Source organism: Hypomesus transpacificus, unplaced genomic scaffold (assembly GCF_021917145.1).
Source record: "Hypomesus transpacificus isolate Combined female unplaced genomic scaffold, fHypTra1 scaffold_42, whole genome shotgun sequence".
NCBI lineage: Eukaryota > Metazoa > Chordata > Actinopteri > Osmeriformes > Osmeridae > Hypomesus > Hypomesus transpacificus.
Genome location: NW_025813938.1, coordinates 1,861,290 through 1,883,500, shown reverse-complemented (window position 1 = coordinate 1,883,500; position 22,211 = coordinate 1,861,290). Strand labels below are relative to the sequence as shown.

At 48.7% G+C, this 22,211-nt stretch overlaps 3 protein-coding genes across 4 annotated transcripts; 2 read left to right on the top strand and 1 right to left on the bottom strand.

Annotated features, from left to right (window-relative positions):
- The first annotated feature begins 2,236 nt into the window (after positions 1-2,236).
- On the top strand, positions 2,237-12,114 carry ank1a (ankyrin 1, erythrocytic a). Of its 2 annotated transcripts, XM_047016705.1 has the most exons (5): positions 2,237-3,745; positions 5,392-5,475; positions 5,921-6,073; positions 7,555-7,656; positions 8,638-12,114. In XM_047016705.1, exons 1-4 carry the CDS (start codon positions 3,527-3,529, stop codon positions 7,624-7,626), a joined length of 528 nt encoding a protein of 175 aa, XP_046872661.1. In that variant the 5' UTR covers positions 2,237-3,526; the 3' UTR covers positions 7,627-7,656; positions 8,638-12,114. The 2 variants fall into 2 exon arrangements, with proteins under 2 accessions (XP_046872661.1, XP_046872662.1); XM_047016706.1 differs by lacking the exon at positions 7,555-7,656 and having other exon boundaries at positions 2,455-3,745.
- Positions 12,115-12,577: 463 nt separating this feature from the next.
- Positions 12,578-15,801, top strand: LOC124464836 (eukaryotic translation initiation factor 4E-binding protein 1-like). Its single transcript, XM_047016711.1, has 3 exons — positions 12,578-13,053; positions 14,426-14,632; positions 15,090-15,801. The coding sequence occupies exons 1-3, from the start codon at positions 12,918-12,920 to the stop codon at positions 15,119-15,121; spliced, it is 375 nt and encodes a 124-aa protein (XP_046872667.1). The 5' UTR covers positions 12,578-12,917; the 3' UTR covers positions 15,122-15,801.
- A 3,690-nt stretch (positions 15,802-19,491) lies between these two features.
- On the bottom strand, positions 19,492-22,057 carry spaw (southpaw). Its single transcript, XM_047016684.1, has 3 exons — positions 21,340-22,057; positions 19,926-20,779; positions 19,492-19,771 (listed from the first exon to the last, which is right to left on the bottom strand). Exons 1-3 carry the CDS (start codon positions 21,632-21,634, stop codon positions 19,619-19,621), a joined length of 1,302 nt encoding a protein of 433 aa, XP_046872640.1. The 5' UTR covers positions 21,635-22,057; the 3' UTR covers positions 19,492-19,618.
- Positions 22,058-22,211: the final 154 nt, after the last annotated feature.

The following is a 22,211-nucleotide window of genomic DNA, read 5'->3' as shown; positions in this document are numbered from 1 at the left end:
GTATTGTTTATTGTTGTGTGTGGTTGGATGTGTGTGTGAAAGAGAGAGAGTGAGTGTGTGTGTGTATGGTGTGGGAATGAGATTGCTTGCATGCATGCCATACAGCCTGAATTTAATATTTAACCTGCCTGTCATGTCCGAGGTTGCGTGAACGTGTGTGAGTGTGTAAGCCTGTGTGTGTGGCATGTGTGTGTGTGTGTGTGTGTGTGTGAACCAGGGAGAGGAAGGGACTGTGGTCCTCCCTGCTGGTGGCTAGTTAGTGCAGCAGCAGCAGACACCAGGACACCAGGACACCAGGGTCCTGGTCCTGGTCCTGGTCTGGCCCTGGTCCTGGTCCTGGTCCTGGTCTGGCCCAGGTTCTTGTCTGGTCCTGGTCCTAGTCCTGGTCCTGGTCCTGGTCCTGGTCCTGGTCCTGGCCCTGGTCCTGGTCCTGGTCCTGGTCCTGGTCCTAGTCCTGGTCCTGGTCCTGGTCCTGGCCCTGGTCTGGTCTGGTCCTGGTCCTGGTCCTGGTCCTGGTCCTGGTCCTGGTCCTGGTCCTTGCCCTGGTCATCTGCTGCTGCTGACACAGCTGCTATATGTTGGTGCTGGCTCGTCTGGCTTGCCCCCCATCCCCCCGCCCCCCATCCCCTTGAGAGTGCCCCCCGGCTCCCTCAGTCCCTGCACCTCTCTTCCAGCTAGCCCCCTCCCCCCTAACCCCCCCCCCTCTCCTCCTAACCCCCGCCCCTCTCTCCCCCTCCCTCTGGCTGCCCTGTCCTCTCGGACAGTGGCACCCCTCTCCTGGGGTCCCGGCGCTGGAGGGGGGGGAACGAGGCGGGGGGCTGGTGTCAGTCTCCCTCTCTGTGTCTCGCTCCAGGTTACGGGCTGGTTCAGGAGGAGATGCTCTCCCCAGCCTGCATGCAGTACAGCCTGCCCTCCCCCCTGGGTGCCGAACCCTACTGGCAGGAGGTCTCCAGCCTGGACTGTGCCCCCATCGCCACCACCGAAGAAGACACCCTGATGGAGATGTCGGACGTGCAGGTGTGGCCCTCCGGTAACAGCCCCTCTCTGGTGGTTGTGGAGGACTCCTCCCTGGAGTGCAGCAACGCAGACGACTCGGAGGGGCTCCTGGGCCTTCCGTACGGGAGCCTGGGCCGGCCTGGGAGTGCTGCCAGTGGGGCGAGCGGGGCGGGGGGCGGGGGCGGGCTGGAGGAGGACGACACGGAGATGGGGGCTGACTCGGAGATGAGCACGGCCACGCCCGCCTCGTTCAGTACGGCCACGCCCACCCTCGCCGGGGTTGACCTTAACGGGCTGGACATGGGTCAGAGGTCAGAGGCCGTGAGGTCGGACGTTGCGGAGGCGCTCGGCAGCGCGGCGAGCGAGGGAGGAGGAGGAGGAGGAGGAGGAAGAGGAGGGCCAGGCTCAGAGGAAGGGCTTTCTCTTGTTGCAGGACAGCAACGTGTGTACGCACGCCTCAGTGACTCTCCCGGTTTGAGCCGTGTGGTCGACCGCAACGGGGACAGGTGAGTTCTGGACGCCGTCGGCATGGCAACCGCATGACCACCCCCCCCCCCCGGGGCTGCTTGTCTAATGGCTAATCTACCGAGGTGTCGACTGTGTCACGGCTTGTTCTTATTGGCTAATCTACCGAGGTGTCGACTGTTGATGATGTAAACCCCTCCTGTACTAAACACCCTCATACAACAATTTACAGCCCTTACTGCCCTTACTGCCCCTCCCCCCCCCCCCCCCCCCTCGGTGCCACTCCCCCAGTACTCCCCCCTCAGTTCCCCCTCTCTCTCCTCCCAGGTCGGGCGAGGCCAGCAGCGGCAGCAGCGGAGCAGGAAGTGGTAACAGCGGTGGCGGCGGCGGCGGCGGCGGCGGGCGGCGGCGGAGGCTCCTTCCTGTCCTACCTGCAGGAGCAGTCAGGCCCCGGCTGGCACCCCGTTTCAGACCCCACGCAGGCCTGGGTGGGCTCCCAGCCGCGCCAGGCCGTGGACGCCGTGATGTCATCGGTCCGCGCCGCCATGACGGACGGGGACGGCGGGCGCGTGTCCCAGGAGGCTTTGTTGCAGCCCGTGAGGGACATGGGCCACTCGGAGATCCTGAGGGGGACACAGCAGAGACACTTCCGGGGGACCCAGCCGTTTGAGAAGGGTCTGGGGTTCCCTCACAGGGTTCCAGAGCTGCACGGTTGGGACGGTGGGCGTCTCCGAGGACAGGTCAGAGGTCGCCTCGCTCCCTACGCTTTACTGTGGTCTGGGGACCGTTTTACTTCTACATTTTAAATCCTTTTTTGTTTTAACTTTTAAGATAGTTATTTGTAACGTTTGAGAAAAAAATGTTGCATCTTAAACAATTTTACACAACCCTAACCCTACACCTAACTAATATTATAATAATTGTAGTTCCTTTAATCCTTAAATTATTTTACTTTTAATCTTTAAACAAATTTCAAATATTTTACTTCTAACCTTTGAACATTTAAACTTTAAACGATTTAACTTTTAATCTTTAAACAATTTTACTTTAACCATCATGTTAAGTTCAACCTTTAAATCAGTAACAAATGTCATAATATTGTAACTCTGGAACAACATAAAATATGCACCTGATAGCAAACCAATTTTAGGATGGATATCTGGTACCACACACACACACACAGCATGGTCTTGTGGTATCAGCTTCACCAACTTTTGTAAGATCAGACCATTGACATTTCCGAATGGATGCATTCTGTGTTACATTTCGACAAAGTTGAAGCATGTTCAGCATGGTTGTGAAAACTAAGATGGTGTGCTACACAGGTTGACTGCATTCCAAAACTATTTTGACTAGTTTGGATTATTTCCTGTCCTGTTACACACACACCCACATACTACACACACACACGTACTACACACACGTACTACACACACACACGTACTACACACACAGAAGGCCCAAGAAGGGCACAAACAGTGTGTCAAGCTAAACATAGCCGGGGGTTGTCACTGGTCCAGTCTGTCACCAGATCCGTGGTCCTTCACATGTGAAGCTAGCAGGCTAACATAGCTCCACCTCACAAGCTCTCATGACTGCTCCGCTCTGAGAGAGAGAAAGAGAGACAGAGAGAGAGAGAGAGAGAGAGAGAGAGAGAGAGAGAGAGAGAGAGAGAGAGAGAGAGAGAGAGAGGAGACAGACGGCTCCAAGGTTGCAGCCGCTCGCGTGTGAAGGCCGGGTCCCTCCATTCCCCCTAACCCAACCACCGAGAGAGAGAGAGAGAGAGAGGTGGAGAGGAAGAATGAGAGAAGAAGAGAAAGAGATCAAACAAACGGAATAAAACCTGCAGCCACGACCGGCGGATAAAAACAGAGCTCGAAACGCAGAGAAACAAACAGAACACGCGGGCAGACAGAGATAGAAGACCTGCAGCTGTTACTGCACACCAGCGTGGGGGGGGGGGGGCGTCACCCGGGTTGCGAGGCGCGCGTGTGTGTGTGTGAGCGTGTGTGTGACGCCGGTGGCGTCGGGGTAGCGAGCAGAGGGACAGAGGCGAGCTGAGGGGATGTGGGCCCTGGTGACCGAGCTGCTCTTCAGCCTGGTGCTGCTGGCCTTCCTGGTCATCAGCTGCCAGAACGTGATCCACATCGCCAGCGGCACCGTGCGCACCGTGCTCACGTACGTGCACGCGCAGCTGGACCGCGAGCTGGGCGAGGGCGAGGGCGTGGCCGACGAAGAGGAGAATGTCACCACGCGCGTGGTCCGTCGCAGGGTCATCCTGAAGGTACCCCACGGAGAGAGAGAGGGAGAGAGTATGAGAGAGAGACAGAGAGAGAGAGAGAGAGGGAGAGGGGAGAGAGAGAGAGAGAGAGAGAGAGAGAGACAGAGACAGAGAGAGAGAGAGAGAGAGAGAGAGAGAGAGAGAGAGAGAGAGAGAGAGAGAGAGAGAGAGAGAGAGAGAGAGAGAGAGGGAGGGAGCGTGTGGGAGTCATGAATTAAGTTATAACTACAGACATTAACGTTTCCTAGATTGGAATTATTAACAGTTGTTCTTCTTCAAGACTCTTGTCTACTGTATGTTTAAAGTACGCTGCAGGCCCAGATTTAGCCGGCAGCTGTCTACGGTTTCAAAGCTACTGTATACAGTACAGCTAGCATTGCTCTATAAATATGTTTGCTGCTATGAATGGACTCTTTTGGCTATTCTCGGGATTTGACAGTGAGCGTATGAACATCTGAGCTGGTTGTGTGTTGTTCCCTGTTCCTCCATCGACCCCCCTCCCCACCGACCTCAACCCCAAAGCTGGTCTCAACACAACTACCAGTCCCAGGCTCAGTTCAGGACCTCGTGGCTCTTTGTGATCTGATAAATAGCCAAGCTAGCGCCCTGCAGGTTGTTAGTGGTGGTAGCGGTACCAGCATGAAGCCTTTCTCTCTGTGGCTGGGGCAGAGCTAACTCACCCTGGATTACTTTTCCTGATGACGCTGTCTCTCTCTGCGTCTGTGGTGATCATTAATCTTTCTGTCTGGCTCTCTCTGTCTTTTCTTTTCCTCTCTCCTTCTCCCTGCTCCCCCTCCCCTCTCTCTCTGTTCTGGTGTCTGGGTTACGGAGGCTGGTGACAGTAGTAAACAGGGAGTCTCTTTGGGGATCTATTTTAAACCGTTCCACATTCCTCCTTTCTTTCTTTCTTTCTTTCTTTCTCTCTCTCTCTCTCTCTCTCTCTCTCTCTCTCTCTCTCTCTCTCTCTCTCTCTCTCTCTCTCTCTCTCTCTCTCTCTCTCTCTCTCTCTCTCTCTCTCTCTCTCTGTCTGTCTCTTTCTCTTTCTCTCTCTTTCCTACACACTGTCTCCCCTGTTTCTCTCTCCACCTCCCTGCTCCCATAGCCGATCAGACACACTAACTCCCATCCACAGACTAACTCCCATCCACAGACTAACTCCCATCCACAGATTAACTCCCATCCCAGATTGACTCCCATCCATAGCCTAACTCCATTCTTCACGAGGTAAACCTGGACACACCCAGAGTTAACCAGCTTAATTGTGTTAACTGTGTACGGTAATACTGTATGCAGCACATACACACACTGCAAAAAATAACCTATCAAGTTATGGTGCAAAAATATTTGACTAGAGCTTGGGTACGCTTAAAACATTTAATTTCATTTGTCTGCCGGTGCAGTAAGAAAACATGTAAGGGTTAGCAGGATGTCTTTAAATAACGTGTGGATCCCGTGTCCTCACGCGGCGTGTCCTCACGCGGCGTGTCCTCACGCGGCGTGTCCTCACGCGGCGTGTCCTCACGCGGCGTGTCCTCACGCGGCGTGTCCTCACGCGGCGTGTCCTCACGCGGCGTGTCCTCACGCGGCGTGTCCTCACGCGGCGTGTCCTCACGCGGCGTGTCCTCATGCAGCGCTCCTTGTTGTTCCAGGGGGACGAGGCCGAGGACCTCCCCGGGGAGCATGTGAGCGAGGAGCAGTTCACGGACGAACACGGCAACATCGTCACCAAGAAGGTCAGCAATCCCAGCATGCACTGGGGGTCTGTGACCCAGTTCCCCCCCCCACACACACACCCCTCCCTCTGTTTACCATGTTCAACCATGATGACACTCATTGTATGATTATTACACCGATAATCATGACATCACCACATTCCTCTGGCATGGGACGTTTTCCTAAGAGTTGTCTGTGTGTGTGTGCGTTTCCCCGACCAGAATGGGGAAACGATGTTGGAACTTTGACTGACATTGTGACAGACACAAAGAGGCGGGGACAGAACCTAAGCTCTGTCCAACTGTCATCTGCTCCTCCATCTCTCTCTCATCTCTGCCTTCTCTGTCAACATTTTATTTTTCCCCGGTCTGTGTCTCTTCCCCACTCCCCACTGTCACCCACTCCCCCTCCCCTGTGTGTGTGTGGTGTGTGTGTGGTGTGTGGTGTGTGTGTGTTTGTGTGCAGACCGTGCGTAAGGTGGTGCGTAGAGGCCAGGGCTCTGGGGAGGAGGGCGGTCAGGAAGTGAGCATCGACAGTTCCGTCCTGGACTCCACCGAACTGGAGGCTGAGTCTGAGCAGTTCATAAACTACGCCATCCTGGGCCGCGACAGCAGCAAGGTGGGCTACTGACCCGCAGGTGGCTTCCCCCCCCCCTCCCCCCCGCAGCCTGCCACCTGGGCTCCTTGGCTAGGCAAGACCCCCCCCCCCCCCTCTCCCCCTCTCCGACCCAGAACGAGAGCGATCAGCGTCGAGGAGGACCAGGATCGTCTGGGCGCTGCTAAGGGCATGTGTGTAGACGGCTACTGTGTCTCCCAGAGTCTGAGAGAGTCGACTTTGTTGTGATTTAAATGCTGCACCGGAGGACTTGGGTTGTGGGGTAGGGCTCTGAGCTTTGACAGGTCACCTGCCGCAGGTGATAACGGGCTAAACCTGCATGGGTCATTGTGTAGGGGTTAGCCAGGCTGAAAGGTGTGTGTGTGTGTGTGTGTGCCAGCCATAAATCTGTCCAGCCAGGCTCACCCATCCCTGCTTCATCCCATGCCCAGCCTCTCTGTCCTGCATGCCCCTAGCAGGAAGCCACAGTTCCACTTCCTGTTTCGGAAGCTTCCATCTCCACTCAGCCTGCCGCAACACCAAAATACTGTTGTCAATGCTCACCTCCATAGTCACTGTTTCATATCTGCTGTGTCCCCTGAAGTTCCTTGTAAAATGTCTGTTTATTTGCAGTTAAACTTAAACTAACTGTTGTTTTGGTCAGTCTGGCCTCCCCCCTGTTGACAACATTGACTGTCTCTCTTTCCTGTCTCCATTAAAACTCTTTGGTCCATTAACCCTGACTGTGACTGTATCACTTCACCCTGCAGGTCTCTCTCTCATGTCGATGGTTCTGATGCCTCTCCTTTTTCCTTTTTCTCTTTTTCGTGTCTTTCCACCCCTCCTGTCCCCCCCACCCCCACCCCTTTTTCTCCTCTTGTCTTGGCTGTCTGTACACTGGTCTTTCCTTTTCTCCTCTTGTCTTGGCTGTCTGTACACTGGTCTCTCCTTGTCTCTCTCCTCATCCTCTCCTCTTGTCTCCATTCCTTTCCTGATCTTCTCCTCTCACTTCCCATCGTTTTTTATTTTCTATTTCTGTCGTCTTTCATCCCCTTTCATCTACCTCCCTCCATCCCTCCCTTCATCCGCCTCCATCCATCCCTCCACCGCCCTCCCTCCATCCCTCCACCTCCCTCCCTCCACCTCTCCCTCCATCCCTCAACCTCTCCCTCCATCCCTCCACCTCTCCCTCCATCCCTCCACCTCCCTCCCTCCATCCCTCCCTCCCTCCACCTCCCTCCATCCCTCATCCCTCCCTCTTCTCTTCTCTCCTTTCTCTGGTTTATGTCCTACTAACACACTCCTTTGTCTCCCTCCACCTCCCCCTCCTCCTCCTTATCCCCCTCCTCCTCCTCTTCCTCCTCCACCTACCCCTCCTCCTCTTCCTCCTCCTTATCCCCCTCCTCCACCTCCTCCTCCTTATCCCCCTCCTTCTCCACCTCTTCCACCCCTCCCCCCCCATTCACCCCGCCTCCGGCTTCCCCCTCCACCCCTCTCTGACGTAGCCGGATATTGTGGATGTGAAGAAGGGTGCTCAGATAGTGAAATGTGCCAGTCTGCGGAGAGTAAAGCAGTGAGGCAGAAACACCTGGCCGCGGGGCCCACAGGTAGGGCCCAGAGCCTGGGGGGCTATCACGTTTAATCCAGCCTCTCTGGATTAAATAGACCCGGTTGTAACTGCCGTTAAGTACTAACGACCGCTAGCGTTAGCACTGCGGCGTTAGCGTTGGTGTGGATTAGCATTAAACTAATACTGTACTTTTTGGTGGATTGCTGCTATGGAAGCGTGTGTGTGGTAGCTAGGTAGTCTGTCTAGCAGCACAACAGTAAAAATGCAGGATTGGCTTGCACCTGCGCTCTGCACTTTAATCTAACGGAATAAGGTTTGTTTGACTGGGTCACAGTATTTAGTACTGACAGTCTATTGGATGTACAGAGTTAGATATGGTGTTGATTAAAGGACATAGGTTTCTGTCTGTTGTGTGTTTCACCAGTTTGGCTAAAGAAGGGTTCCACTAATAGAAAGGTTTCAAAGGTCAGAGACATAAGGCCAGTTGTCTGTTAATGTGGAGACACTTTGGAACAACTGTGTGTGGGTGTGTGTGTGTGTCTTAGTCTGGTGCCAAACGAGGGAGCACTTGACCCTTGCCTTAGTACTATAAAATAGAACTCAGTGGCATTAATTCACCAGATTACTGACATTTCAGACTAGAGAAAACAGTCTCTTGTAAATACAAAAGCTAATCCAGTAACTGTCAATTGTTGCCTTGTGTGTGGGCGTGTGTATTTAACATACAGCAGGCTACAGTACAGTAAAGTAAGTCAGTGAGCTTGTCTCGACCCAAGTGTTGGAAGGGCACATTTCCACGTAGAAAATGCGCGTTTTCAAGTCAGTCCCCACCAGTGTTGCGGTTGTTAGGACTGTAGACCTGGTGCAGTGATGGCTCCCTGTGCTGACTGGCTCATGGGCAAGCTGACAGGAGGACAGCCATCTGGACGTGGAGGTTAAGCCTACAGGGTGCTCTCCTGTGGCTCTGCTCCGACGGCTTCGCGTCTCACGTCGCCTGTGTGTTTCTGTCGTTCCGCAGGACTCGACCCCCTCACCGAAACCACCCTACTTAGACACATGACCTACCCGTAGCCGGTAAACACGGAGGAGAGGAGCCCCCGTGACAAAGAGGAGGAGGAGGAGAAGAGAGAAGAACCAACTACGACGACAAACACCGTCTCCATGACGACAACCGCAACCGACGGCGAGCGAAAGTGGGACGAGAAGAGGATTTACTTGTAGTTTTCGTACCTTTTTTTTAAAAAGAAACAATCACACACTCACACAAACACACAAAAGAAAAACAACAACTACTAGGCAAGAAGCATGATTTCGTATAAAACAAAAACCAAACAGAAACATACAAAAAAAAACGACAACAGAAAAAACTAGCAACCAAAATGTGCTTCCTGTATTATGTATTAGCATGAGTGACAGCTGCAGCATGGCCTGTTTTTAATTAACTGCAGTACCAAGGGGTAATGGGGGAGAAGGGGGTGAGGGGAGGTGAGGGGAGGGGGGTGAAGGCCCTTGTCTTAAGAAACAACGTAGGTTTCGTATGTATGAAATTTAGGAAAATGGAGATTATAAAAAATACTCTGAACTAGACAACGAGATACTCTCTCTCTCCCTTCCACACTGGCCAGACTCTTCCAGTTTCTCGTTCAGTAGCCTGCAGCAGCCTAAACTTCCTCTGAGGACATTGGCGTTGTACATTTTACTATTATGCACTAAAACGCTGTGTGACAGTCAGTTTCAGAGAGTTTGTGTTTCATGTGACAATACCTCCCCTCCCTGTGTGCCCTGTATGGTTCAACGTGACCCCTTTACATCAACCTGTGACCTGAGATCAGCCTGGGTCTGAATACAAAACGACATTCGTGTCCTCCTGCCTGTCACCCGGTCCTTTCTGTGTCTGAAGAAAGCTGTGTGTCGGTCTAGTGCGTGTCTTCGGCTGTCCTGTCACTGCAAGGGCATTTTAGGTTCAGAGGAACCACACTCTTCTTTGTGTTTTAGGGAGGACGTCTCTGCTGCCCCCCCCCCCCCCCATCGACCCCCCCATAGCCTAGCCTCTAACACTCCCCCATGCAGCCTGTGTGTTTGAGGGGAGGAGGTTCTGGAAGCAGTGTGGTTGAGATGATGAAGGAAGCCTAGCCCCAACCCTCTTCCAATCACCTCAGCCAGTCTCCTATCCCGACCCCCCTCTCCCCCAATCACTTCATTGAGTCTAGCCACCACCCCTCCACCCTCCTCCAATCACCTCAGCCAGTGTCCTATCCTGCCCCTCCCCTCCCTCCATTCTTCCTCTCAATGAGCATGTAGCAGTTCAGGCCTCCACCAGCAGGGGGCAGGATCTCCTCAAGATAGTAGCTCTGACCTTGAACAGTGACAGCTCCCCACTCCAGGAGAACCCTAGTCTTGTAGACAGTCTGAAGCCCGAGAGAGAAGCTACAGAAGCCTGACGTGTGTTCTCTGGTCTAGATGTTCCCTCGGTCGAGCATCTACGTTCTCCTGGACGTGTTGAGCTTTAGTGTTTGTTGGTTGTGTTCTCCTGGTAGCTTTGGAGCGTTGCAAAGAAAGCTAGCCACGAATCACTGTGATGAGAAACTGTAATACTGACCCCACAAACTGTGATCCCTTACATCTCCACCTGAACGTCTCCTCCTCCTCTCCTCCTCTCTCCCCCTCGTCCCACCCTTAGCACTCTCTCCGGCACGTCTATGTTTAAAAAGAAAGCAATAACATGAGTAGGGTTTTGTCGATTTGTTTCATCTGTGTAGGGGGATGTTTGAGTCTGTGTGTGTGTGTGTGTGTGTTTGGGGTGGAAAGTGTGGAGATCGTCATTTGATCTCTTCGAAGCTTAAACTTCCATTCTGCTATTAGCTGCAACTTACCTCCTCTTGAAATCAGAAATTATGTCAGACCAGGAAGTGGATCTTCTTTAGGAAAGAGACCTAAGACCGGAAACACTGGTCAATGTAGTTTAGGTCCAAATCTGAATGTTTGAGTGCCAGTCTTAGCATAAGTTTGCTTGTGGAGGTCGTTGAGGGGTTTGGAAACAAGTTACTTCATAGAAACCATCCCCTTCTACATAGGAGCCCCACATCCCATCTCGCTACTTATCCAGGGAATGTTGTCACAGAAATGCTGGCGTGGCAGGAATGTGTCCACGCATAATTATTTTAAAGCCTTAACAATATTCATATTCACGTTCAATAAGGAATTAAAACGTGTGTATGTGCATGTGTGTGTGTGTGTGTGCTGGTAGATTCAGAGTTGATATAGAATACAGAGGGGAGGAGAGATAATACTGTTAGTGGTGATTGTATGACAATGTTATGGAACTAGCGATGACCTGACAGCAAAACATTGAGACATATTTCATGCAACACATTGTTTACCATGGCGTCACCTCACTGTGCCATCCGACATATCAGAATTATTTTCACACCATCCGGATCAATCTTGCTTCCTAGCAGTATGGACACCTCCCACAGCTGGCACTGGAGCAAAAATGGACTCAGGATCTGAATATATTTATATATACATTTGTGCGTTCATCAGTTCATCCGTAAGGGGTACAGCGAGAGAGACAGACAGGAGGCCTCAGCTAAGGACATTGTTTTGAAACGTCTTGACAGAGTGTGAAGAAACGCAGACGGCCGGTAGGAGCAGACTAGTTTGCCTCCTGGTGTCAACATCACGGTTTTCTCTGTAGAGCTTTAGACCAGCCAAGCAACACCTCGAACACTTGACACACACACAAATGTATCAGATCAGGGGTTCTGGGTTGAGGGCCTTTATGAAGGATATCCATTACAGGTGTGAGGAGAGGGGTGGGGGGGGAGGTGAGGGTGTGGTCCACAGGAAGAGCAGACAGGATATGGCGATACAGAAGGGTACAGAGGGTTAGACAATTCTTGGAGACAAACAAGCTCTGGTGGCTAGGCTTTCTAGATGACGAGTGTTTTTCCTCACCACAACAGACCCCCAAATCCATCCTTGCTCCCAACCGCCAGATTTGAGCCAGTTCTAAGGCTTTCTTACAGTGACAGTTTGAGTGGAGGAGTCCATTTGAGTGCAAGGAGAGGGAGGAAGGGTATGGACTGCGTCAAATGTAACAGTGGGGAAAAAAAACTAAAACATGCATTGAGGGACTACTGAGTTGTCGACAAACGGTAAACCGAGTTCATGCAAAAATATAAACTGTTGCAAAAACCAGTGAACACACGTATACTCCTTTAGAATGGATAAAGACCTTATTAACGCAATAGAATATTACTCAATACTAAGGAATGCAACTGCGCACATGCACAGAAAATGTTTTTAATATAAATTACTATATATATGAAATATATGAAAATATCTATATTTACTTAGAATGCTATGCACCCTTACTTGTCAACCGGGATTATAGTTATTGTTATGGATGTACTTTTAGCATCATAGAAGAGACTGTTTGAGTTATGGGTAATGCCTGCATCCTGGGAATAAAAAGGTCTTTGTCGGTATTTTATCTTGTTTTTTTGGCTTTTTTATTGTTACGAAGAGGTCAATTATGGAGAGAAAAAATATATGTACAACAAGCCTTTTAATCAAACGAAATCCGAAGACATCTATAGACAATTTACCCTGTACACCAGCTCAAACCATTTACAAAATTAATAAAGAAACGAAATGTCTGTGTTTGTGAGTGTCTTCATAAGGAAGCCTACAAGTTTGTGTGTTTAACGTGCTTACATAGAAGGTCGTAAAAGATAACAGGCTACAAGTTCAAAATGGCACAACATGGGCTACGACAAACCCTCTCGTTCTACATTTGTAGAATAAGTGGCATATCGTGTTGTTCAGCAGACAACGTGCTAACCCTTCTCTGCTGCAAACCTAATTTAAGACGGAGGAAATACTTCGTCTACCCAAAATTTCACAAACATGTCATAACATTAGGTTCCAATAGGGGGCAAAATATTCGCAATGTATCTGGCTAGCTCTTTCCACCTCTTTCCTGTTTTGTGTGAGTGCTTGCTTGAGCCTGAGTGAAAGAACGTGCTGGTAGGTCCTTTAAAAAAGACCCTGGCCAGTTATTTAGGTTGCGTGTGGGAATGTGAGTAGTTTAGATCATATACTATTATTTGCACATATTAGGAAACAGGAAGTTATTTATTTGTATATATGAGAGAATAGCAAGGGAACAAAAAAGCAAAGACGAAGAAACAACAAACTGCTTTGTTGTTTGCAAGTCAGTAGCGAGCTAGCTGTCTCCAAGTTGTCAAATTTAGCCGTAGTCTATCACAGAGCAAACGATCCAGTGTTTTGAAGATGTCTACGGGCTGTCAGAACAACGCCACTAGCAAGGCGATTCCAACAAGGAGAGTCACCATTAACGACGCGGAGCACATGCCCCACGATTACTCCACAACTCCCGGAGGAACGCTGTTTAGCACAACCCCTGGAGGTGAACTGTCATCTGTTCCCTAAACACAGCAATGTTGTACAATTAGCTAGTTAACACGTTGCAAAAGAATAGTGTTGACGTTTTACGGAATGTATTGCGTTAATGTTGTTGTTTTATTACAACAGACATGCTTAAAGCAAATGTCATGCAGACAAAGGGTTAGCCAGAAGATTATCTAGCTAGCTAACCAGAAATCTGCTTTGACAGAAAATGTTATGGCCACCATGATTTTAAAAGCTTGAGACATGTTATTAGGCGAATGCATGTTGTAAGAATTATTCTAAACCTTTATGATTTTCTGAGTTTGAGGCGAATTCCTTCACTCTGGTGTTTGCAGGTGAGCATTAATCGTATACATATAGAGGTTTTCTTTTGAGTAGTCATCTTGTGGTCAACTAAGGCCAGCCACATGGTCAATCCTTGTTGTGACTTGTGACGCAGAAGCTATGCTAACTTTCTTAAAACCGCACGGAGGCCAACCTTATCAGCACGGAATTTCATTATGTCGTACCTGGTGCCACATTTGTGTACCTGGTGTGCAATTTGATGTCGGACAATAGTGCATGGTAATGCCGTCTCGTATGTGCAATTCAAAGACCGCACTAATGGTACGCTACCTACCCTATAGGCTACATGTGAACCTACACCAAGAATAAGCTACTCCGGAGAACGTATCTATAGAAGGAGCCGCAGCGACGTCATTTATGTTATCTGTCATCTGATCATTCAAAGCAGTAGTCATGGGACTTAGCCTTCCACTTCCTCGCCTGCCACTTGGTGGTGGCTGAGTCGTTGACGCAACTCAGCATAGATTTTGAGATGATTAACACCAGAACAGCATGACAGATTGTCTTGAGATGTCTCATCTTTCTAAAGCAATACTGCATTTGGCCTATCGTGACTTTGTACCTCTAACTTTCTATCTCAATATAATTATGATCCAAGTAGAGTACAAGGTTGATAAGCAGGTGTGTTTGAGTGGTGGATCTGTGTGCATTTGACCCCTCAGAGAGCACAGTTTGCCTGTGCTTGTCGATACTATTTTGGACTCCTTCAAACATTCCAGATCATCCGTCACATAACTCACATGTTGCTCATCAAAGAATACTTTGATTGTGCCACCCTCCTCTTCCTCCGCCCTCCTCTTCCTCCGCCCTCCTCTTCCTCCCCCCTCCTCTTCCTCCACCCTCATCTTCCTCCACCCTCATCTTCCTCCACTCTCCTCTTCCTCCTCCCTCTCTCCACCCCATCCTTCTACCCCCTACTTACTCCACCCACCTCTTCCATCTCCTCTACCTCTCCCCTCCACCCCTTCCCCACTCTCCTCCAACCCCTTCCCCCCTTTTCTCTCTCCTCCTCCTCCTCCTCTCAGGTACCAGGATCATCTACGATCGGAAGTTTCTCCTGGAGTGCCGCAGGTCCCCAGTGGCCAGGACCCCGCCTCGCTGCCTGCCCGACATTCCAGGGGTGACGAGCCCTCCGTCCAAACTCATCCTCCAGGACAAGGCCCAGAAGGGAGAACCACTCGTCAACGTCAACAACAACATCATCGTCCCACCTGCTGACAAGAGTGGAGCCGGTAAGAGTACGGATTCCATAAACGTCTGTGGTAGAATCCCTCCTAACGGGTTCCCTTCAGAAAAAAACGCAACTGTTTAGATAGTAAGATAGATAGATAGAGTACTTTATTCATCCCCGAAGGGAAATTAAGTTGTCATAGCAGCCAGTATATTTGAATACAATAAAATACAATGGAATACAGTGCAAGGAGACAGGTTTAGTGCAGTTCTGTGATGGTGGCTCTGACAGAGGTAGATGAGTTGAACAGTCTTATTGCGGTTGGGAGGAACGATTTCCTGTATCGTTCCTTAGAGCAGCGGGGTTGAATGAGTCTGTGGCTGAAGCTGCTTCTTAGCTTGTCCAGGGTTTTGTGGAGGGGGTGAGAGGGAAGGGTTGTCCAGGGTTTGTGATCTGAAGTTTGCGGGGAGCGTATCGATGCGCGACGTTTATGAGTTGTCTTGTGTTTTGTCCTATAGGAGAGGATGCACAGTTTGAAATGGACATCTAACCGGTTGGCCAGTGGAAGGAAGTGAATCACCTATCCCTGTAACCATGACGCTGAAGAGGGCTCTCCTCGACCCTGCTTCTCTCTGTCCTTCGCTCTTTAACCATCCTTCCGTTTCCATTCAGTCCGTTCTTCCGCTGTTGTAAACGACAATTCTCTGATACGACTGTGAAACCTGAGGCACGAGAGGGTTAAGACCGTTCAGTGTGATTATAACGTTGGTTGTGCCTTGTATGTTTCAGAGTAGCTACTGTTAAACGTAAACACAGAACACCGAACTTGACTTATTTTCTATCTACTCAACCTTTTGTACCCGGAATGTGCCGGAAAAACAGCGGGTGGATTTTTCTCGCTGGAAGTGGTAGGCCTTTTATTTGTATTCTATGGATTTGATAATTCTCTCACGTCGTGGTGACGTCTGAATGACCTTTAACCCTCACACCCAATCACCATCAAGTCTTTTTCAGGTTGCCTTTGAAATACTGCACCAATTTATAGTTGTTTTTCTGATAAAAAAAAAAAAAAAAAGAATGTTCACAATAGGTGTCATACAGTGGAATTTCGCATCTGTTTTTGTTCACATTTTGAAATACATTTTGGGAAAACATTTTCACATGGTTTGTAAAGACGGCCAAGCAATAAAGTGAGCTGAAAGTTGAATGGAAGTTAATTGTCGGCACCCACTGATGCTGTTCTTTGTGTTTGTTGGGACAAACGGGGGGGGCTGGGGGGGGGGGGGCTGGGGGGCTGGGGGAGTGTGTATTAGGAACCAGAGTAAGATGTTTCTTATCTGAACAGGGATCTGGCAAGTGTCATTAATCCATTTGGTGAGTGCTGACCTAAAATACACATTCTCTTTCTCCTTCTGGCCTCTCACAGAGACGCCCTAGAAATGGTTATTCCACTGCTCGTAAACCTGTAAAAAATGAAACCTGTACTGCTCGAGTTCATGCCAGACCTATGTGTCTTTGTTAGTTAGAGCCTTTTCCCAAATCAACATTATTTTATTGCCATGACAAGAGTGGGCTTCCACAGAGGTGGCAAGAGTAGAAACCAGCAGTTAAACCTTCAGTAACGTCTAGCGCCTCACATACCGCTTCCCAGCTTGGGACTGGCTTTCACACAGATACCAAACTGGCCAAACAGAAACCAGGATTTGTTTCTTTCGTTTAGCCTTTTCACTCCGTTAAACATAATCCACACGCACATCTGAAGTGAGTGAGATCTCAGTTTGTATAAAGATGACAGAACACTGCTTCCCTTCCTCCTGAGTGTAAGGTTAGTCGTTTACAGGAGACAAGTAGTTGGGGAAACGTTACACCGATCAGTGTGGTTTACACACTTTGGCTAGTTGTGTATTGGCCCTGAGCCTCATTATCCATGTCATGAGTTGACCAATAGGAGGCTGTGATAGGAAACAGAAGGGTGTGTGTGTGTGTGTGTAGAGAGGGATGTGTGTGTGTAGGGGGACGTTAGTGTGTGTGTGTGGGGGGGGGTTTAGTGAAGGATGTCAATGTATGTGGAGGGGGGGGAATGTTAGTGTGTGTGTAGGAAGAGAGGGATGTGTGTGTGTAGATGGATGTTAGTGTGTGTGAGACTGGACACGTTAGAGTTAGTACCTCTGCTCCTGGACAGAGGATTACACTCTCACACCTTCTGTCTGGATGGTCACACAGTTGAGCCTGCACAAGGCTCCTCCAACCACACAACGCTATCCAGAAACAGCTCAGTGCAAGCATGGAAGTATTCTGACAAACACTAGCCTGCTGTGTCATCATACGGAAATACCTCAACAGTCTTATAAATCAAACCGATCTACTGTGTTCAGTTACAAGACACTATATTCAGAATCTGAACAAGCACCCCATTAGTGTAGGGACAATGAAAAACCGCTTGACACACACAGAGAGAAGGAGGCGTGGACGCTGGGGCTTACAGTTGAAAAGAGGTATGATTTCATCACAGTCTGACAGCTCCCTTTCAAAAGACTAAAGGGTGAAGTTGTTCAGGTAGTTTGACAGTTCTAGGATAACTTGTCATTCCTGGTTGAGCGTCCCGCTCTTCGATTGCAGACGTCTCGTGGCGGAATCCTCGAGAGCTATGTCACATTCTTCAGGCGCCGACCTCGTCTGCTTCCACTTTCAGTCGACCCGAAAACTTTAAATGGTCTGTCGTGAAGTTTGACGTTTTGGGGGAAAACCTCGCGATAGATAAATGTTTTGCCATTTCTACTGATATATTAACTTCGTCTTTTTAAGCTACAATAACATCAGGTAGCAGAAACATGTTAGTTTCAGTTTGGCGCACTATGGTTAAGATTTAAGATTCCTATATGTTTATTGTATGCACCTTCCTGCCAAAGCAAATTGCTTGTCTGCGAACTTTCATGGCGAATATGTTTATTGTTACATGTCTATTACAAATTATTTGTAATGGTTGAAATAAACAAAACTTGATTCTTGACTCAAATCAGTACTAATATAATACCCCTGCCCTCCTGTACATTTTACAACAGTATCAAATTCTGATTTCCACAAAAAAAAAATACATAAGGAAGGAATTAGTAAGTAATTTTTATAGCACATTTATTCCAAGTAAAACGGCTACGTGCTTTGATGGGTCTGGGCAATGCGATGGGCGGGGCTTGTCCCAGCCATCAGGCCCACACGTGCGTCTTACCTTCTGTCACTTCATCTCGTGCTAGTTAGGGCCAGGGGGCACGAGGCGCTCAACCTGTCACCTCTATTTCCTGCTCCCTCATCCCCTCAAACTTAACACCACGTAACATAAACAATTTATCTTTTCCGTTGATAGTGTGTTTGGGTCAAAATACCATGCTCTTTTGGGGGGTTCCAAGTCTTAATTAGGGAGTCAACCCCACCCCCCCCCCTCCCCCAAGCCCCCATGATTCGAACCCTGATGCTAATGACCAAAGGGTCATTTACCCCAAAACACGCATGCTAACCCCTTTGGTCATTTACCCCACAACACACATGCTAACCCCTTTGTTCATTTACCCCAAAACACACTTGCTAACCCCTTTGGTCATTTCATCAAAAACACACAGGCTCACCCCTTTGGTCATTTACCCCAAAACACACATGCTAACCCCTTTGGTCAGTTCATCCAAAACATACATGCTAACCTCTTTGGTCATTTCATCAAAAACACACAGGCTAACCCCTTTGGTCATTTACCCCAAAACACACATGCTAACCCATTTGGTCATTTCATCCAAAACATACATGCTAATCCCTTTGGTCATTTACCCGAAAACACACAAGCCAACCCCTTTTGGTCATTTACCCCAAAAAACACATGCTAACCCCTTTGGTCATTTCATCCAAAACACACATGCTAATTCCTTTGGTCATTTACCCCAAAACACACATGCTAACCCCTTTGGTCATTTACCCGAAAACACACATGCCAACCCCTTTGGTCATTTACCCCAAAACACACATGCTAACCCCTTTGGTCATTTCATCCAAAACACACATGCTAATTCCTTTGGTCATTTACCCGAAAACACACATGCCAACCCCTTTGGTCATTTACCCCAAAACACACATGCTAACCCCTTTGGTCATTTCATCCAAAACACACATGCTAATTCCGTTAGTCCTTTACCCTAAAACACACATGCTAACCCCTTTGGTCATTTCATCCAAAACACACATGCCAACCCCTTTCGTCATTTACCCCAAAAAACACATGCTTAGCCCTTTCGTCAAACATACATGCTAACCCCTTTGATAATTTAATCCAAAACACCCCCCAAAACACACACACTAACCAGAGTGCGAATTATCCAAATCAACTTCTTCTCCAGGGCGTAAAGTAATATTTACGATTACAGGTAAGAACGATATATAAATGTATCGACCCCCTTGACCTGTTATTTTTATTAGGGGGGTCAAACCCCCCCAAGCCCCCGCGTAATTCGAACCCTGCTTATTTTACTGTAACTTTCACCAGTCTTTGAAAAGAGTATCTGTACCTCTACTTGAGTGAAGGATGGGTGTACTTTTGCCATTGCTGCACTGTTGTTACACTTACATAGTTCTTATACTGTTATTACACTATTATACTTTTAGTATACTGTTATTACACTTATTAGACAGTTATTATACTGTTATGACAGATTCACAAGGTTTTCTTAATTCAGTTGTATTTATTGTCATGTAGTTCTATTGGAACAACATCTCACATATATAGCTTACATTTACATATATATAGAAAACAATCCTTTATTATAATCTCACACACTTTCTACGAAAAATTTAACATTCAATTGCTGTAAATAACAAAACATTTCATGACATGGATAAAATGTGAAGATTGTCATAAAATACAGTTGAACTCTAGTGCATAGTAGTATCATCAAATGGTACAATAAGTATCTTGGATCACTGACAGCAGCATCAACAAATAACCAAGTGATAAAAATAAATAATATTCGTGTGTCCTTAAGTGTTTAATCGGTTTGTGTACGGGTCGTCAATGACAACCGCACTCTTCCACGATCATGTCCTCGTGATGTCTCAAGACCACGTCGTCGTTCTCGTAGTACAGCATGGACAGCGGGCTGAGGCGCGTGGGCACGCAGGAGGGACAAGACACCCTCTCGGGATGGTAGAGTCTCAACAGGCTCTGTAAATACCGGAACACAGATAAAAGTTAGTTATTTCATATCGCGCTTTAATTAAGTTGTAATTTATAAACTCTGTAATATAGGCCTGGTGTAAGTACACTGTATAATTATGATTCCAAAACGACAGAGCACACAGAGAAACGACTATCTTACCTGCATGTATGCATGGTTAGTGGGCTGGAAGGACTCGTCAACCGGTGTGGGACATTCTCCTTCACACCTGAAAGCATTGTAGCGCTTTGGGTAGACGATCCACTCGTTCCAACCGATCTGCTCGAAATCAACCCACATGTCCACCTTCCGACATAACAGCCGCTGGACTGCTTCAGACGGAGACGCAGTGGCAGCAATTACACCGCCCAACCGTACCCTTTCCATCCGGTTTCTCTTGTGGCGTCGGCCGTTCGGTCCACCGCTGACCCGGTCCATGGTGACGTATTTGGAGCGCTCAACAGTGTGTATGAGGGTGGACACGTTATGGCCGTCTTGATGCAGGTTGTGCTTGGAGAAGATGACCATCATGACCCGGTCAGTTGTAAGATGACGCTTGCTGTGCCTCTCACCCATATGTCCACGACGGGGCATGCCCACCACCTCCCGGTCCTCCTCCACCCCACTACCGTGTTCTGCCTCCATCATATCCTTCACTGTCGCCTCAGACCTCGCCAGCGTGTCTCCCTGGTGCAGCCAGTACTTTAATAAGGCGGTGACGTTGAATACCTTCCAGGTGGACTTCGCATCACCGGGGGACGCTCCAAAACTCCCCAGGAGCAGCTTCTCCTCCGGGCATGGAGCGCTCCTCGGTTCACAGTCCTGCTCCTCCGGGCATGGAGCGCTCCTCGGTTCACAGTCCTGCTTGCCAGAGTGATAAATGTCTACGGTGACGCGTTTGGAGGCGGAAAAAGCCGGTAGTCTGATCCGAAGTTCGGACAGCTGTATGTCGTCTGCGGTGGAGATGGAGGACATGTCAAAGGTAACGGTCCATTTATTTTCCACTTGATGGCAACCTGGAAATAAAGAAGAAACTCGTTAAACAACATAACGTGACTGAAGAGACAGCTGGCAGAAACTTTACGCGCTGCAGTCCTCAAAGATCCGTCCAATCTGTTGTAGTCAGAAAAAGCCAAAACGCTGGAGAGAGAGGGAGGGGAGGACCGGATGTGTATTGAACCCCCTCGTGCTAAGGGCGTCTGAGGAGCAAATACACACACCCACTCACATAAAACGGAGAAACCCTTTAAAGTCGAATAAGCATTTTGACACTAGTGGGTTGTACAAAGGGAGGATCCGATAACGCAGATAAGGGTGGCAGTGATGGAGAGGGCAGGGAACCCAGTCGTCTGGTTGTCTACCCCCTTGCTTGAAATACAGGTCAATCGGCAATAGCCATACCTGAAAACTAATACTTGAAATACTATGAACAACACCGGAAGTCAAAAGGAAAACAAAGGCGTTAAATGACATATGACGCCTAGGCTATAACCTACGTGCATACTGTTTGCAAACTTGAAGACCCATTAACCTCATTTGTAACCGAAATGTTAGAAATAGCGAATAGATAGCTTACCTTTTGCAATAAGACTGAGTACGGAGTCAGAATCGCGTAGAGTGGACCTGTCACTGTGTGCGCTCACGGGCTTGACAGCCAGGGACTGTGGAGAACCCGAAGTTTTGAAGGAGCGGTACAACTGCATCATATAGAGCGGGTACCTGTTAGGATGGAAAGCTGTGCTCACGTGTCCAGACTCTGAATTGTTCAGGCTCTTATGAAACCGAGGCTCGTGCCTCTCGTGCATCGGGCTGACAAGCCGGGAGAAGCAGAAAAAGCACGCGCAAAGAACCCATTGTGCAAAACTTCCCATCCTTTGTAACAGCGATCGGTCACCCGTAACGTCTTTCCGTAAAGTTAGGCTTCGCTTGAAAATGTGAGACACAAGCCTGCTTCGCCCAGCTGGTCCTGGTGTGTACTGATGCTTTGAGCAGTCTGACCGCCAGACACAGCTTTTATAGTGGACAGCTGCCCTTTGATGACCCTGCCGTTACCAGTCCTCAGATCCCCCATGCACATCAGAGAGATGGGGGTGTGGAGGGGAAATGCACTGATCCAAGGTCATTGTTCTATGAAATGATCCAGGCATTAGTATTCATAGGGGCCCACTCTCTGTTTGAGGTGCATATGCCACATCTCCTTCACGCCTTTGTAAAAACATTGAAAAACAATAACGTTTGTTGAAACCTTTTCGATTGACAGTGAAATCAAAAAGGGATATACGAGACATGAATCCTATAGATGAGATTTTTTATTTTTTTTTCCAAAATGTAAATTGAGACCCAGAAGTAGCAGAAGTTCAAAGGTCACATCACAACAACTACAGGTCATATCTAACAGCGATCAGATAAACATTTCTAGGGTGAGGTTCTTCAATAAATAAATCCAAT

What these genes read in the sequence shown, in the direction of transcription:
- LOC124464836 (XM_047016711.1), top strand. Translation starts at nt 12,918, where the DNA reads ATGTCTACGGGCTGTCAGAACAACGCCACTAGCAAGGCGATTCCAACA. An exon ending in GTTTAGCACAACCCCTGGAG is followed by an intron (nt 13,054 to 14,425) that starts GTGAACTGTCAT and finishes TCCTCCTCTCAG; the next exon opens with GTACCAGGATCATCTACGAT. An exon ending in TGCTGACAAGAGTGGAGCCG is followed by an intron (nt 14,633 to 15,089) that starts GTAAGAGTACGG and finishes TTTGTCCTATAG; the next exon opens with GAGAGGATGCACAGTTTGAA.
- spaw (XM_047016684.1), bottom strand. Translation starts at nt 21,634, where the DNA reads ATGGGAAGTTTTGCACAATGGGTTCTTTGCGCGTGCTTTTTCTGCTTC. An exon ending in ACTCAGTCTTATTGCAAAAG is followed by an intron (nt 20,780 to 21,339) that starts GTAAGCTATCTA and finishes CTTTATTTCCAG; the next exon opens with GTTGCCATCAAGTGGAAAAT. An exon ending in CTAACCATGCATACATGCAG is followed by an intron (nt 19,772 to 19,925) that starts GTAAGATAGTCG and finishes CGGTATTTACAG; the next exon opens with AGCCTGTTGAGACTCTACCA.
- ank1a (XM_047016705.1), top strand. Translation starts at nt 3,527, where the DNA reads ATGTGGGCCCTGGTGACCGAGCTGCTCTTCAGCCTGGTGCTGCTGGCC. An exon ending in GTCGCAGGGTCATCCTGAAG is followed by an intron (nt 3,746 to 5,391) that starts GTACCCCACGGA and finishes TTGTTGTTCCAG; the next exon opens with GGGGACGAGGCCGAGGACCT. An exon ending in GCAACATCGTCACCAAGAAG is followed by an intron (nt 5,476 to 5,920) that starts GTCAGCAATCCC and finishes GTTTGTGTGCAG; the next exon opens with ACCGTGCGTAAGGTGGTGCG.